Source organism: Lonchura striata, chromosome Z, assembly GCF_050655825.1.
Source record: "Lonchura striata isolate lonStrDom1 chromosome Z, ASM5065582v1, whole genome shotgun sequence".
Classification (NCBI taxonomy): Eukaryota; Metazoa; Chordata; class Aves; order Passeriformes; family Estrildidae; genus Lonchura; species Lonchura striata.
In genome coordinates, this window is record NC_140740.1 from 45,278,917 (window position 1) to 45,296,416 (window position 17,500).

Here is a 17,500-nt window from a genome sequence, read left to right on the forward strand (position 1 = left end):
GAAGGCTGTGGTGCACTTTATTTTCTTCTTCTGTTCTTCTGTTAATTGAATGGTTGATGTGTGGATAGGAAGCGTTGGCTTCGCAGAGTACTATTTACAGACCCACTGACAGCTGCACTGTGAAAATTAACAGGAACAGAGCAGCCTCTGTCACAGCTCTTCCCATGAGGGACTTGCTTCAAATTAGATAATTTCTTTCATAGGAGAAACTTTCCTCATCGCTCCTCCCTTCTTCGCAAATGCGCACTCACATCCAGCTGCACACTCCCCTTCTCCCCTCTGGCTCATGGCAGCCTTTAGTGCTCAGAAGCTTTTATAATTTCCACAAAGTTGGGGTAGTTATGCTGCTGTTTAAAAGCTGTAGTGTATTCTATTTCCAGCAAGACATAGTCTTCCAGAAGTCATCCAAATCTGAGCCGGGTGCATGGAGCCACAGCTTCATGTTTGCAGGTCTCTCATAAACTAGAACATTCTTTTCATCCTCCCAGAAATTCTAGTAGACATCCCCTCAGACTACTGTTGGAAATGTGGTTACTGTTGTTCCTAGAGAAAATTGCATAAAAACCTCTGACAGGACAGTTCCTACATTCAGCAGTTTGCTAACTAAAGGCCAGGGTTAACCTGGCTGGATGAATTACTTTGAAGTGTCAGTCAAAGTATAAAACTTCAAGGTCATGTACACTTTTGTTACAGTTGATGGAGACGGTCTAGGACCTGAGAGAGACTGTCTTGAGTATCTGAGGGTTTATAAAATGCCTGCAATTAGATTATCTGAATGTATCCTTAGTAGACAAGACACAAGAGAGAAGCAAAAGAAATAATACAATGTATAGGAGTGAACAAGTCTACTAGATAATTAATCTATATGTTTAACCTGTTATTAGCCAAGTGACAGTAGTTATTGTTCCTGGTTCCAGTAGAGAAGTAATAACCAGTGAACACCTGAGAATCTAAATTTTAATATTTATTGATATCTGAGAAATATAGAACTAAGAATATCAAAGTTGAAGCCTTCAGTTCACCCCCTCACTTACTGAAAATGTCTTCAAAACTTCCCAGTAACATAAACAAACCATCGAGAAACCCATAGTATAAACAGATAACAATTAAACAGACCATGATTCAGAATATTAATTAATCAACAAAATTTAATTTCATTGAGATTCCAGCATGGGCTCAAGTTCTCAATTAATAAAAGTCATATTTTGAGAGTCAGTAGAGGCAGAGTCACTGAGCCCCCCAGGCTGTCAGGGTAAATAGAATCACAGTATCACAGAATCATCAAAGTTGGAAGAGTGGAAGAGATCTTTAAGTCCAACTATCAACCCAGCACCACCTTTCTAACTTTTAAACCACATCACCCAGATCTAGGTGCCTCTTAAACACCTCCAGGGAGGGTGACTCCACCAGGGCATCAAATTACAAAGCCTGACAACCCTAACAGTGATTTTTTTTTTTTTTTTCTAATATCTAGTCACGATGTCTCCTGTCTCAGTTTAAGACCATTTCCTCTGACCTTCTACTGCAGCCATAGTAGGAAAGAACAGTCCCCACCTTGTAACCTCTTTTCAGGTAGTCATGGAAAGCCATAAATTCTCCCCTTGAGCCTCCTCTTCTTGAAACTAAAATAAGAAATGGAAAATCCATTAGACTTTTATTCTACATGATCACAGAAACATAAAGAGGAGATTCTCAGAGATAATCCAGGATGAAAGTTGATGAAACTCCAGCATCCAAGTGTCCTTCATGACTCATACTTGAGTTTGGCTGAGAGTTAGTTGCCCAAAGTCACAAAGCCTAGGGCAGAGTGAAGTACCATTGCTGCCAGTCCACCTGTCCAAATTAATGCAGAAGACTGAGGCCTGGTTTTACATTATTGATGTTAGAGAAGCTGATGGAGATGTCGACTCTGACCCTATTTTTCTCTTTTCTGCTGATCTTGAATTCTCTAAAGAACACACATTCTTCACAATGTCTTTGTGCAACACAGAGGCTGTCTTGTTTAAATCAGGGCAAAGCACAGCACATCCATTCCTTGTATTAAAAAATACCAATACCTTAGGAACCCATTAATAAGTCACCAGCAGCAGGCCTAACCCTCTTTCCAGTAATGAATGACTTTTTGAGTATGCTACTTAAACATCATTTATAAAGGTGTGTGTTGTCCTTTAGGATGAAAAGAGCAGTGGATATGTAGTTTGTTAGTTTGCAGCCATTTTTACCACCAAAGTCCAATGATTCTTGATAGCTCATCTTGGCTTTCTATTGGGCAGTGGGCTCTGGATGGAGAGGGGAAAAAAGCTCACAGACTCTATCCCACCACATCCATCAAGATTGCTGATTCTACAAGCTTTGAGACAGCGAGTTCCCAGTGTTGCCATAATTTCCCTTAATCCTTCCTATAAAAAGTAAAAATGCAAGACTGTGTTCCCTGCCTCTCCCATAGTTTCATAAATTAACTAATTAATAATATTTCTGGGTCCCTGAGCAGAGATCCAGGCAGCCTGGCTGCCTGACACAGGGTGTGAATCATGCTGGTACCAAAATTTGCCTTCTCTGGTTACATCTCCAAAACCCCACCGTCATCCAGCAGGACACTGAAGTGACTTGTGGGACATGAGAGAGATCACTGGACATCTTCCCTGGGCTTCTCTACTCCCTCTGACCCACAGCATTCATCATCTTCAAACGGGATACAAGCGATAACTGCTTGTGAGCCACATTACCTCCTTCTGGAAAAAAAAAAAAATTTTGATTGGCACCCACCCATCCCTTCACAGGTCCAAGAGGAGTTGGGCATTAAATCAGCAGCTGTGGAGGTGGCCATGGGGAAGCAGGAACAGGATCATGCCATGCCTGAGAATTGCCCAGGTCCTGGTGATAACAGCAGCCCTGCAGTTCTTGCTCCACTCAACTCGTGTCTAATCTGTGTGAGATTAGCACTTCAGGGGATAGAATAATTCACAAGCAATGACCTTCATGGGATATCAGTCATTGATAAGCCTCCAGCCTGGGAGACATGAAACAGTCCCTGCCTGCCAAGGGAGTTCCCGACTACTGGAGGTAGCTCCACTGGGTATCACCACCTTCCTCTAATAAGGATTAAAGATGTCAGCATTGTCTTTACCGCTTCTGCTTGCTTTGGGAGCATTTCTTTCTTCTTCCTTTTCTCTTCCTATATCTTTTGATCTAAGCCTCATTTATATCAATGGGAACTTCCTACATAGTTAAGTAGGCTCTGGATTAGCATTAAATCACTCTGGATGCTTCTCATTTTTTCTCTTTAATTCACTCCTTCCCAGCCTTGCTCAGGTGTGTGCTCAGTACTGATAATATACATTCTTTAGAGGAAAACAGAAAGATCTTAGTAAATGGTAGAATGCTATCTCTGTGCAAAACATAGCATTAGTGATGCAGTAGCTATTATCCAAATGGGTTTTGCAGAGTTCAAAATTCATTTTTAGAGGACAAAGATGTCCTCAAAGAATAAACAAAAAAAAAAAAAAGGATCAAAACAATTACTATCAAATAAGACTGTCAGGTGAAGCTCACACAAATTCATGAATGTGAAGCATCCTACCAGACACCAATGTCTTTGCCTCAGATGTCCACTGGCTAGTGAAATCACACGGAAGAGCATGCTTGGCTTCCCATTCCAAAGGTCTGTCTGGTTGGTGCTCACAGGAATAGTGGTTCTGAAGGTGCTATGTTTCAATCTTAGTGGAGTGGAATGCAGCAAGGGCAGATCCTTCAACGTAAACCAACTTCTTATTTCCCCAAAATCCAGGAAAGCTTCACTGAATTTACACCATTTCATAGCTTCAGCTGAAAATCTGTTTCTCTGTATGAAAGTGTGGGTGACACCTCCCTGAAAGAAGAATATTTTCTCAATTAACTGTAGAATATAAAAGTTTGGGTTAGAAGACCTTTAAAGCCTATCTGGTCCAGCCCATGGCTGGACAGTGCTCAGAGATCTTCAGTTTAAACATGATGCAAAATTAAAATCTTTTATTGTCTCAGCTGAGAAACGTGGTTTACACTACAATGACCTGGAGTCTTGCAGCGTGACAGGGAAATGGGAAGCACAGTCATGTGTAGGCTGCTGGGAATGCAGTAAAATGTTCTTTTTTGTCATATGAAGAGCTGAAATTTATCTACTCAGCTTGCCAGCCCTTCCTCAACATCTCTTTTTTTCCCCCAAGTCACCATAGGCTGTTCATGTCCTCATCCTGAGGTGCCAAAGAGGTGTAGAGTTCTTGTGAGCAGAGTCCTGAAGCATCAGGATCTCCATACCTGGTTGAGATTCTGCTTTGCTTTGACAATAGTCAATTCACATTATGACCCTGGAATAATTCCACCTCTTTTATTTTCATCCTTGCTTGTTTAAACTGAATGGAAAGATCATTCATATGTCTCTATACTGCAGCTACCAAATATGTTTTTAATAGTAATAATAATTTATAAAAAATACTAAGCTCTTTTTTTGTATAAGGATATTTTATGGGGAAATATATTTTTAGTTAATATGGAACTAATGATATTCTTAATTGTATGTTTTTCTTCAAATAGAAAAAAAAATTATTTATTGCTTTCACAGTCCTAAATATCAGAATCTCTAGTCTGTTAGTGTAACAATACCTCCCACTTCATAATGCATTAAGGGAGGTGAATTACTTTGTGAGGACTTTTATCATTCATAGACTGAGCTGAAAAATGTTTGAAAAAAAGTGCTTGAAGAACTTTTTTTAAATTTAGGTTTTTCAGATATCTGGCTTTGATTTGATAGGCATACTAACACCTGGGTCATATATTGAGTTCTTCCTAATTAGAACTGGGCACAGCGACACCAGGACTCAATGATTCTGTTGCCCTGTGGAAAGCAATAACTTTAGCTCTGAGAGACACCTGGTAAGTAGTGCACGAGCAAATAAAACCTAAATCAAGCTTCCACTCCAAATAAATTAACAGTTCCAGAGACTTGTGAAGGGAAGTACCTGCAGCTACTCTCTCTGCTTAGACATTGCATGAAGAATCTTCTCTACTGTGGGAACAGTATTATCAAAAGGTCCACCACTACCATCCTGGATGAATGCTTCCTTTTCCCTCTCCATCTCTGTCACTCTCAAGAATGTCTAAACCAGCTCTCAGGACTGTAAAGTGCAAATAGCTCCTAGTGACTGCTGTCCTACTCATCTTTCAGATGAGACATGAAATTGAAGCCCTGAGTGTAGAAAAATAGCATATTTCACAAGATGGGAGGGATGTTATTCCTGGTCTTTTGGTCACCTTCCAGCCTGGGTAATTACATTTCTGCCTAGCAAAAATTACCCCTGCTCTACAGTTTAATTGGACAGTAACTTCTTTTTAGCTTGCCTAAAATCCCAGGTTGGGGTCAAACCCCACTGTCTTAATTCGGCAGCCCTCTTTTCAATAGAGCTGCATAGGCATTTCCAAAAAAAAAATCCAGATTTGTTTTCAAACTTAGGGAACATCATGCCAAATGGCCTGAGATGACAGAGCCCAAAGCAAATAAATCCTCCTTTGGCTTTTGGGCCTTAACATCAAGGATCCTTGCATGGAAATATTACCCTGATTGCCTTGCTGAAGGTCATCATCCTCCCAGCTCTGCTTTGTAGTCACAAAGGGAGTACTAAGGCAAAATTTCGACCACAAGCAAACCCATATCTGTGGTGACACTTAGGAATACAGTCATTGCCCAAAAGATGAGCATCCAGCAGCACCTACTCATTTAAGTATCTTTGTGTTCATGGCTGACATTTTGGAAAGTATTTTATAGGATCTGCACATTCAGATCACTTATACTCAAGAGCTTTAGACAGTGGAACTTCATTATAACATTTTTTTTTTTTAATATTTTTGTCCTAGAACTTTTATCTGGCTTCATTTGAGCTAATGAAGACGTAAAGGTCCACTTACACAAGACACCCTTGTGTTAAAGTACTTAAAAGTATGTTTGCCTCCAGCAGGAGATCCACTAAGCTTAAAGTGAAACAAAATTTAATTTAATGACTTTGGAAAATTAGGCCCAGATTCATCAGTTTTGAAGGAAAAAGGTGTCTAACAATCTGTGGAGATTAGCAACCCACTGAATCAGAGCAGATTTATAGGGCAGGCAGGAAAAGGAAATTCAGGCATATATTCTGCAAGGCCAGACCTTCACAGAACTTTTCCTAAGAATGTTGTTCTAGGGAGAAGCAAAAATCCCTGAGCTAGTAGACAGGGATAAGAAGAAGAACAGCACCCCTGTAATCCAAGCAGAAGCAGAAAGAGACCTGCTGAGTCACTTAGGTGCTCACAAGTCTATGGGATCAGATGGGATCCATCCTAAAGTATCAGGGAGCTGGTGGAAGAGCTCACCAAGCAGGTCTCTGTCATTTATCATTAGTCCTGGCTCACGGGGAGATCCCAGATGGCTGGAGGTGCCACTGTGACATGCATCTATCAGAAAGGCTAGAAAAAGGGTCTAGAAAAATACAGACCTCTCAGTCTGAGCTTGGTCCCCAGTAAGGTTATGGAACAGATCATCTTGAGTGCCATCACACAGCACCTACAAGATAGTTGAGGGGTGAGACCCAGCCAGCATAGGTTTAGGAGGGACAGGTCCTGCCTGACCAAGCTGATCTCCTTTGATGACCAGATGAAGGCTGTGGATGTGTCTGCCTGAACTTCAGCAAAGCCTTTGACACCATCTCCCACAGCATCCTCCAGGAAAAGCTGACAGCTCACGGCCCAGACAGAAGCACTCTCTTCTGGGTTAAGAACTTGCTGATGGCCAAGCCCAGAGAATGGTGGTGAACAGTGTTGTGTCGAGTTGGCAGCCAGTCACTAGTGATGTCCTCCAGGGATCAGTGTTGGGCCCAGTCCTGTTTTATTGATGATCTGAAAGAGGGAGTAGAGTCCACCATCAGCAAATTTGCAGGTGACACAAAGTTGTGGAGGAGTGTGGAAGGGTAGGAGTGCTCTACAGAGGGGCCTCAACTGGCTGGATGGATGGGCTGACTCCAACAATGGATGGGTTCTGCACTTTGGCCACAACACCCCCTGCAGTGCTATGGGCTGGGGACAGAGTGGCTGGACAGTGGCCAAGCAGAACGGGATGTAGGGGTGCTGGTTGGCAGCTGACTGAACGTGAGCCAACAGTGTGCACAGGTGGCCAAGAAAGCCAAAGGCACCTGGCCTGTATCAGGAATAGTGTGGCCAGCAGGAGCAGGGAAGTCATTCTTCTCCTGTACTTGGCACTGGTGAGGCTCCACTGTAAATACTATGTCCAGTTCTGAGCCCCCAATTTAGGAAGGATGTTGAGATGCTGGAGTGTATCCAGAAAGGGGCAATGAAGCTAGTGAAGGGTAGCATAAGTCCATGAGGAGTGTCTGAGTAATCTGGTGTTGTTTAACCTAGAGGAGAGGAGGCTCAGGGAGAACCTTTACATTGCTCTCTACAACTCCCTGAAAGGAGGCTGTAGCCAAGTGAGGGTAATTTTCTTCTCCCAGCAATAGGACAAGAGGACACAGTCTTAAGTTCCTTCAGGTGACATTTAGGTTGAACATTAGGAATAATTTATTCACAGAAAGGGTGATGGGGCATTGGAATGAAGTGCCCAGGGAGGTGGTAGAGTCACAGCTCCTGGAGGTGTTTTAGGAAAGACAGGATGTGGCACTCAGTGCCATGGTCTGCTTGACACAGTTGTGTCTGGTCACAGGTTGGACTCAATTATCTCAAAGGTCTTTTCCATCCTAGTTGATTCTGTGATTTTTCCCTGCTGCCAGGCAGTAATGTTTGGCATCCTGAAATGCTTTTACTTAATCTATGTATACACTCCATTTAGAAGACCATATCTAATGGGAAAAAGTTCCAACAACCAGGCAATAGATTTGTTTTCCTTTGCCTTTAAATGAAATATCAATGGATGGATATTTTATTTTTAGCTGAATATGAAATTTCACAAGCGACCTGTCAAGCTCCTGTTTTCAAGAATGACTTTATTTCACACGTCAAGACAGCCTGGGAAATTAGTTTTTCTCACAGAGGACTCTTATTAGGGATTACAAAGTGAGTGTGGCACAGAGTGATTTTTCCTCCATCTTTTCCTTCACCCCACCAACCTAGAGAGTGCCTGACTCTGCTGACTAAGGGGAGAAATTCATTACTATGCATGGGAGGGGGATGGGAAGAAAGATAGTCATATTAAGTAGACTTGCTGGCCCAAGAGAGAATAGGAGAAGCATAATAATACTTAGCCCTTATCATTCTTTTCATCAGTAGATATCAAAGCACTTGAAAAAGGAGGTTGATTTGAAGGAAAAAGAGATAAATTCCAATTGCAAGCAGCCTATTGCAGAGGCACCAGCAGGAAGGCTCACTTTCATGATAGTATCTTCTGACTGTGGGTCTGCAGGGTAGAGAAATGAACAGGTCCTTTCCTCTGAAAAATGCAGAAGTACATTTCAAACGTTATTGACTTACCCAGTGTAAGTCTCATGGGGTTTGGCAAAATATGAAGTCCAGTCCAAGAACCAGAGAGAGCAAGGAGATTATGTATTACTAGTAAATGACAGAGCAGACAGGACCTATTGCCTTTGCCAGCAGACAACGGCTGATTCACACCATGGTTTAACTTCTCACAGAAGCAATAAATAGTCCAGATGAAGGGCTGAGGCATTTTTACCCTATGGAAAACCTGTCCCATTCTGGGGTATTTCTATTGTTATCCAGTAGATTAGTAGAAGTTACTGGAGTATAAAGTAGTCTTGTTCTGCTGTATATGAACAGCAATATTTGGCTCCACTGTTAAAAGTCCTGCATTGGCTGATCTGATAGAGTTTACTGCCTGATTTCCTTTGGGCCACATGAAAGAGCTGCACATGAGGAACCATACACTGAAACCATCAATCCCAAGGTCAATCTTCATATTTAAGAGCAATGCTGCATCCCTACTGGCTACACATCCTTAACTGCTTACCTGCACATCCCATTGCAGAGAACTCTTAGAAAAACCTCTTCTTTTCCTCTTCTTTCTTTGTAGTAGTGTGTAGGTCTAACTTGAATCTATTTGCCAATGGCCTTTCTGCCCTGTGTATATGATAGCAATGTTCAAAGAGGCCTGAAGTCCTGCTGCAACAGACAACCCAGGAAAACATCTCTTGGGAGGCAAGATGAGATCCCATTGGGTTTGCTGTGCAGTCACTATGACTCACATCAGGAGGGAAGAACAGGGGCAAGCATTTCATGTGGAAGTTACCCATGTTTTCATGATGTCATCTACAATAATGGCTTGGTTTCCAACAATGTTGAGGCATCAGCAAATGCCTGAAGCAGTTCTCTGGCCCTAAGATTTCCAGGGCAAATAGCTAGAGAAGAGGAGAAGGAAGAAGACACCAATATATTTACACTTCTCTGTGATGCTACCAGGAGCATCTTCAAAACCCCTTCTTCAGAGATGAATACACTCTCATCTCACTCAGTTCCAAAATCCTCCATCCTGCATTGTGCCTATCATGATTCAGGCTCTGCTCTGCAAATCACAACGGCAGCTCTGAACAGCCCAATCTGCTGTGGACCAGTGCTTCCCTCCAGTACAGCTGCAAATAGGTTTAAATCATTAGATGCAAGTTACCAAGCAGTCTCTTGGATCAGGGTTAATTAAATGAGTGTTGAAATCTAATTAAGAACTGGTCCAGGTGATAATTAGCAGGAAATGTATGCATTAAAATATTCATTTGTCGGTGAGCTGCAATTAAGAGTGTGATTTGGGGAAGGATCAATATCTGCATCATGTGATCTAAAGAAAAATTAAAAGTCACCCAGTCCTCAACAGAAATGCAGAGGAATTTTGACTACAGCTTTTGTTTTTTCTCTCTTCTACTCCACTTTCCCTGCTGTTTTGGTTTTATAATAACTACTGAAGATTGCTCTCCATCTTTGAATGAAGCATTCATCTCTGCATTCTTTTGTTTTCCTGAAGCACTTCTTTCAAAACCTTGCTCTTCATCACATTGTGTGAGAGGGTTACAGATTTATTAGAGAGAGACTAACAGGTCAAAAAGAAAGATTCTTTGCCAATGAAAATCACTTTCTACCAGTACAGATTGCTAATCCAAGGGAACATCGCTTATTGTGTGGTGTTAGATTGTTGGGGCCTTTTTTTAGCAGGTTAATTCCTCAAGTCTTTATTCAAAACTGAGGATCTGAAGTGGCTATTGAATATGCATAGCTTAGACTTATGTCTGTAGCTGTGGTTTACTACACTCTTCCCAGTTTGTAGCATAGCAATTCTGCTTTCACTGAGGCTATTTTTTTTTTTTTTTTTTTTTTTTTTTTTTTTGTTACAGGTACATAGGGGCGTATGTAAGCCAGTTAATAATATCTTTCTTGTGCAATCCCAGAAAATTCCTCCTCTGCTAGGAAAACAAGGGTCCTGCAACAGTTCAGCTCCTAGGGCATGGAGCTAGTCTTGCTCTACTGTCACAGCCAGAAACTGAGCTGGTCTTTTCCCCACTGATTGTATTTCTACCAGGGAATACCAATTGTTAAAATAGAAGCTATGGGAGCACAATTATTTCAGCTGCATTCTGTCAGTGTCCTGACAGCTCACCTGCCCATCAACCCAGGCTGGGTGGCAGCCCAGATCCCATGGCAACAGTCCACTGCTGTCAGGGCTGCAGCCAGATTGTCCCTTCCCTACACCTCCTCTTTCCCTGGGGAGGCTGCCCTGTGAGGAAGCAAACAACCCATGAAATTAGGACTTCCTTGGAGAAAGACCAAAAAATACCTTCCTAGGTATATCTATTTCTTCTCATCTCTGCCCCCTATTAGAAATTTAAGGATTGCAGCTATTGACCCATCATCTGGTTTTGGGAAGGAGAGGGATTTCTTTCATTCCCAAAAGCACTACATTTTTCACAGATTTCTTCAGGCAGCTCTGATGATCATCCATACTTCTGTGCTGGTGTTGACTGCAGACATGATCCTAATATTGTAAATCTTTCCTGGAAATGTGTGGGCTCTTTCATGATAGCCTCTATTTCCTACTGTTTGTGGAGTGGGAGCTCAGGTCCATCCAGTACTATTTTTACTCTAGTATTGCTGAAGAGATGCTGTTTCATGATGACACATACACCCTGCCCAGCATACTGACTCCTATCTCCAAGGGTGGGCAGAGATTTCTCACTGGAGTTGGGGGTTACAAGACATTGTGAAAAGGAGATCCACTTCAGGGGTCTGCAATTCAGAGACCTCACACATTCCACCAAAACAAATCAGTCTACAAATCCTACCACACTCATGCAGCAAAGCCTCCTATATTTTGCTGCACTGTGTTCAGATCTTTGTCCTCTGATTCAACATTCTGGGCCTGAAGGGTGAAAGAATAAGGCAACAACTTTTGCAGAGAAAATGTAAATGACATCCTAAAAGTTTGAATTTTGGAGGAAACTAGGAGCCAGGCTGCTGGCACTCACCCTCCAGGGTCTTTTACTTCCTGATGCTCTTGCAAAAGTCAAAATTCACAGCCTGATAGGTTGCATGGAAAATATTAGCACCTGGATCCCATTCTACTAAATCTGTGTTAGATGTATGGATTGATGAGCTGGTGTGCATCAGGCTTATTCCCTGTGTGTCTCCTTTTGTTTTCTGTGCTGCAGGGAGCCTCTTCAAGCCTGGTGGTGAAGTTTGCAGACACGGACAAGGAGCGCACAATGAGGCGCATGCAGCAAATGGCAGGACAAATGGGCATGTTCAACCCCATGGCCATCCAGTTTGGAGCTTATGGTGCCTATGCACAGGCAGTAAGTATAGACAGCAGTTCTCTGCATGCTCATGGAAGGGGAAGTATCACCTGGAAATGCACAAAAACTCATAGGAGTGGCCAAAAAACCTGAGCAGAAAAGGAAGTGGTGGCTTATCTGTTGAACTGGTTACATGATGGGAGTAAAAATTAGCCACGCCATCCAGGGTAGACTCTGGGGATCTCCCAGGTATCTCCAAGACAGTTCTAGCAGTAACTTTTGGTCATGTGTGGACCCATGCAAAACACTTACTGTGGGTGCTAAGCCACTGTTGTCAAATTAAAGCCCAGCTACACTTTGAGGATTTCGATAAAATAAGCCTGCTGAGTTTATCCCAGTTCTCTGCCTCACATCACCAGTACCCAGCAGCACCTTGCATCGTTGTGGGACCTTTGGAGTGACCACAGGAGAAAACAGCAACTGATGAGAGAAATGCTTTTAGATTCACAAAGCATGATAGATAACAATAAATTATACACACAGACATATGCCCACACACAGTCCTGCTGCCCCAAACAGTATGATTGAAACACGCTGGAAAAAATTCCTGTTGTGCTAACTTCAGCTTTCCTGTGGACATACCAAACCTTAGAAGTGACTGTACAGGGGGCTGTGCTCTTGATGATATTATGAAATGGATTCCTCTGAAATAACTTGTTTTCCTTAGCCTAAAATTAACAAGGATCTACAAGACAAGACCAGGCTCAGGTAACTTGGACTCTCTGCCAGATATTTTGGAGGAGGGTGGAGGTGATGCCTGCAGCAGGCAGACACAATGCTTCCCAGTGACTTTAGCTGTTTTCTCTGAAGCAGATTTTCAGCCAGTGGCAGTGTATATAGGGTCTTCTTCTATTTGATGACAAAATGTGGCCCCCTGCACAATTTGTGCCCAGGAGGGAAGTGCTGTTGAACACATTGTCCAGAGTAGCATCTTCCTTAATGGGAGACCCAAACCTCACCTTAGGTATGCAGGGCCAGCTCAGGAATAACACTCTGGCATGCCAACACTCCTTCCAGGGCAATAACCACAAGGTTTTCCTTTCTTCCCTGACTGTTTCTTTCTCATGTGTTGGCACCAAGTATTTCTCAACACATAACCATGTTCTGTTTTTAATTTGAAGGTCTTGACATTTCTGTTCTTCTCTGATAGCCTTGTGCCTTGCTGAACACTCAGTACAACCCAGCCTACCCCTTGTGTTAGACATGCAGAGTTGTTAGGATGTGCTGTAGAGCTCCACTGAAGTTCCTCCTCTGCTTCCAGCTGCACCTCTTGGTGCACTTCTGGAATTTTTATTCTCTCTCTTCTAGAAAAGTTCTATATTTTTTCTTCCATTTTGCAATCTTCATTTTTATTCCAGTCAAAGTCATTCTCTGACTCTTCTTTCTCCTATGCTCTCTTCCTCACTTTATAGAAGAGCTTCTTCCTCTTCAGCCTGGTTGAGTTTAACACTGCCTCTGGCCAGAGAATGCTGCAGGAAGAGGAAAAGAGACAGTAAATCCCAAATGACCCTGGGTCAGTGGCCAACAGACTCTCAGAGGGATGTAGCACCTTTGCCCCCATGTACCAGAGGAATTAACAGAAGGCAATCCATGGACAGCTTTGGACAAACATTTTCTGAGGTGGTCAGACAGGAGAAGTGGCTTCAGTGCTACTCTACAGACATTGGTCAGGCAGCTGGAGAGATGGCAAAGACACCACTGTCCTGATGTTCTGGTCCAAAAACTCTTCTTGCTTTATTTTTAATCTAGAGTAACTCTCTAATTTCCAGAGAAGGTTTATATTGATATGAGAGGATACAGTCTGCACCTTTACACCACTAAAGTTTCTTCTGTTTCTCACTAGATAATACATGTGCATTATGGGGAGAGGTAAGGAATCAGGGCAGGAGGAATTAGGGCAGGAGGAAGAGGAAAAACAATTTCTGGTTTTCTCCCATCCACTTGAAACAAATGGATATTTTTAATGTCAATTTCTGTGAAATCAGAATTGGACCCATACTCTTTTTTTATTTTTCTGATAAAAATGCTAATAAGGGGAAAAAAATAAGTTTTAGATCTTGACCCATTGGATATGACAAGCTGGTGACACCAATTACCCTAGGGACTTCAGAGCTATCTAAATGATGGGATCACATTTCTGTGTGGCGCCTGTAGACCCAGAGTGTGCTCAGATGCTGTCTCTCAATCAGCCTTCCTATCTGCTCCATCTCACAGTCTCACATGAAAGGGAAGGAAGGGAGCGTCGACGTTCTGTGACGTTGCCTTGGTCCCGATTAATCCAGCTCGGACTGCTGGCTCTCAGATATCAGGGTGATTGGCACCTCACAAATGCCAGCAGGAGATGAAGGAATCGATAGGGGAGAGGCAAAGGGAGACAGCAGTTTTATTCAGCCTGAAGTCAAAGAGCTAAGGCAAGTCAAGAGGAGGGAAGCTGAAATATCAGGAGCAAGACTGTCACGACTGGTGATGCCACTGCCACCAGCAAATCTTCTGACATTGATTGAATTGCTTGGCCCCCAGATCTTGTTTCCTCATGTACAAATAAACCTGATGATCAGATTTATTTATTTTCTCTTCTCCCTCAGGGACACAGTTCTCTCTTGTACTGTCTCTCCATGAGCTTTCTCAGAGTGGTATGACAGTAAAATAAGTGTAAGAATTGCCTCAGTGCTTAATAGTAAAGCCAGCACAAGCATGAGACATCAGGCTCTCCGATTTGTAGTCTGTTCTCCCAGCTATCCCTCAGCAGTCTAAATCTTAATTATGTCTCTATATAAGAATTCCCAAGCAATCCCATGACAGTGGTTTTTCAATAGTTTCTAATGGTGTGTCCCCATGGAGAGGTTGCTCAGGACCCTATTGCTGCAGTTTCTTGCTGAATTTCCCCCAGAGAAGCACCTTGTACATCACTGTGACTGGATTAGCTCCCAAAAAGTCTCAATGTACCAAGGTGATTAGTGCAGCAGAAACCCCCAAGGTGTGGCTGTTTGATAGATAAGTGGGCAGACATAGGTTTGCCAGGACAGAAGCACCACTGAGGAGAGGCAGCAAGGGTCTCACTCCATCAAAGTTTGACAGATAAACTTCAGTGTTGTCATCAGGACAGATTTGGGCCCCAGCTCCTTTGCAAGTTACCTCTCTTGCAGCCCAGCAAACTGTCATGCCACAGCTTTCCCTGCTGCTGCACACTGCTAACCCCCTCAGCCTCAACTTAAACTTTAACCTTGATAATGTCCATGGTCTCAGCCAAGCAACCAGTCCTGGGGTTCAGCAGCCATCTAACCTCAGACACAGAGGCAAAAAAATGAGGAAGCAAAAGGAGTTCTCCACTGTGTGTCTTTTTCTATCCCCTTCTCATGTGCCACCATCAAGCAGAGCAGACAAAGCCTGGCACCGACTCTGTCTGCTGTTTCAGTGGCACAGAAAGTCACATCAGATACCTCACCTCTTTTGTATGCAGCTCAAGGCAAGTCAGATTTCATAGCTTCCTAAAGCTCCCAGAGCCCCTACTCTAATTTATTTCAGGGTGAGTTTTTGATTGTTTTAAGTTTTTTCTCTTTAGCAATATCTTCCCATACTCATTTAACTTCCCCTTTTATAGAGCAATTATTTATTTTATTTCACAAGTGTACAGGGCACCAGCCCTTTTCATTGTCAGGTTACTGTGGATCTACATCAACTGGGTACTGACAGCTGTTTCTGCAGTCTAAGGCCAGGCTGAGGCATAGATCTGGACTCAGCCTGGAGAGAAGGAGAGTGATGCTATCTGGCACCACCTTTGATTTGCTGCCAGTCTAGGAAGAACCTGCAGGCACACTCTCCACTTCACAGAGCATAGCACACCTACTTAGGGTATCCAAGCCCAAAATCACAAGCAGTGACAATCAAAACAGCCTGTGAATGGTGGTAGTATAGTCCTGGCACAAATAAGCTACAGTTCCTGCAGGTCTTTCTTTGAATAAAAGGGGCAAGGAGTGTTTAGTGCCTGTCTCATGTCAGTGATGCCTCACCATGCAGAAAGGAAATGTGCACAGATCAAAAAAGGGTGAGGGAGATGGGAAAATACAGAAAAACAAAGCAAGAACAAAGGAAAGAGCCTTGGAAAGTGACAGAGTATAAATTATTTAATTTTTAAATTATTTAAGGTAAGATCAAAGTCATAAATCAAGTTTGCATAAAAAACGGGGTGGGACTGTTAGCCACAGTCTTCTGGCCAAACTCCAGCCATGGGACTGATTGCATCCTGCAGCAGGGGATAGGCATAGAATTACTGTGTAAAAACAGACCGGCTGGGACAGAGACAACACAGGCATTGCTAACATTTGTTCTCTGGCCTGGAACAAGTCCTTTCTCAGTAAATCCCAGCTCTCTTCACTCTGTAAGGTGAAAATGGCTGCTGCTCCTGAACTGCAGACAATAACCGCAAAAAAATTTGGAATATCCAGCACAGCTGAGCTCTCAGACATTACCTTAAGTGGTCTCCTTGGAAAGTTAGGGCAGCAGTTACTACCATGCGGACCATAAAACACTGGGTGCCCTATTCTGCCTCCCTGTCCTGCTTCCATGGAGATGAAAGGATATTTCTGCTAAATTATCTGAGGTAGTGCTGACAGGAAGAATTGCTTTTTCTAATATTTCTTCAATTAGTACTGTGAAATTGTTTTGGAGAGATACTTAAATAAAAATCAGCTAGCCCTATGAAATCGGGGAAAAATAGTGACTGTAGGCTGCCTTCTGGATATAGTAGTTAATATATTTAAATTACCAAAATGGGACAGTATATTTGGTAAATACTACTGGTTATGCAAATTATTTGCACTGATCCGTTCCAGAAGAGGAAGCTATTTTGAAGCCATAATAGTTTTTAGCAGGGATAATACCATATTTCTGACAACCAGCTCCCAGGTAATTCAAAACACTAAGATTTGGGCTCTAAATACAATTTTTTTAGGTCTTTTGGGGGGTTTTCCATAGTTCTCAGGAAGCTAGGAACCCAAGCTTTTTGTGTCAGACTTTGGAAAGATGCTAAGACATGAATCCAGGTGTTGCATATTTGCTTAGGGTTTTTTAATATCCTAGTTATATTTAAATTTTATTTTCAAAGCAGAAATTTCTGTTTCCAATAAAATATAAGTATGAAGGACAATTCTGATTTTTCTACTAATTATCTTCTGTTTGTTTCAAGGCTTGGAAAGTATTTTTAGATTTAACTCCCAATAGCCAGTTACATATAACAGACATGAATTTGTCAATTACAAATTTTACCAAATATGAGTTGTAATACTGTTTGATCGATTACATTACTTAGCTCTATGTATCACAGGGATACCATTAGGATTCATTATAAGTCTGTATAGATCATTAGAGGTGGGAAATGTGGGATGCTGTTACTACTTTTATTTTTATTTATTTGTTATTATTATTATTATTATTATTATTATTATTATTATTATTATTATTATTATTATTGCTGAATGAAGAACATGAAAAGTCAAACAAAGCATTGTGTAGTTCACACACAAAGACAGAAAATAGAACTGGAGAAGGTCATCACATTTTTCAGAGTAAGACTGGAGGGCAGTGATCACACTATTTCAGAAAGAGCTCGTCAGAAATAATCTCCCTTTCTCCTCTTTCCCTTCTTCAGTTTCACACACATTTCTTTTGGGGGATGGGGAAGGCAGGCTGTGCACACT

At 42.2% G+C, this 17,500-nt stretch overlaps 1 protein-coding gene across 17 annotated transcripts in view; it reads left to right on the forward strand.

The window, feature by feature from the left end:
• Positions 1 to 17,500, forward strand: part of CELF4 (CUGBP Elav-like family member 4) — a 708,055-nt gene that overhangs the window by 603,041 nt on the left and 87,514 nt on the right. For all 17 annotated transcript variants that reach the window (XR_002466205.4, XM_085567782.1, XM_085567781.1 and 14 more), the window contains exon 6: positions 11,661 to 11,804. Coding sequence is in view for 16 of the 17 variants with exons in the window: in XM_085567782.1 (XP_085423908.1) it covers positions 11,661 to 11,804 (144 nt within the window). In the remaining variant the exon portion in view is untranslated. The remainder of the gene's footprint in view (positions 1 to 11,660; positions 11,805 to 17,500) is intronic.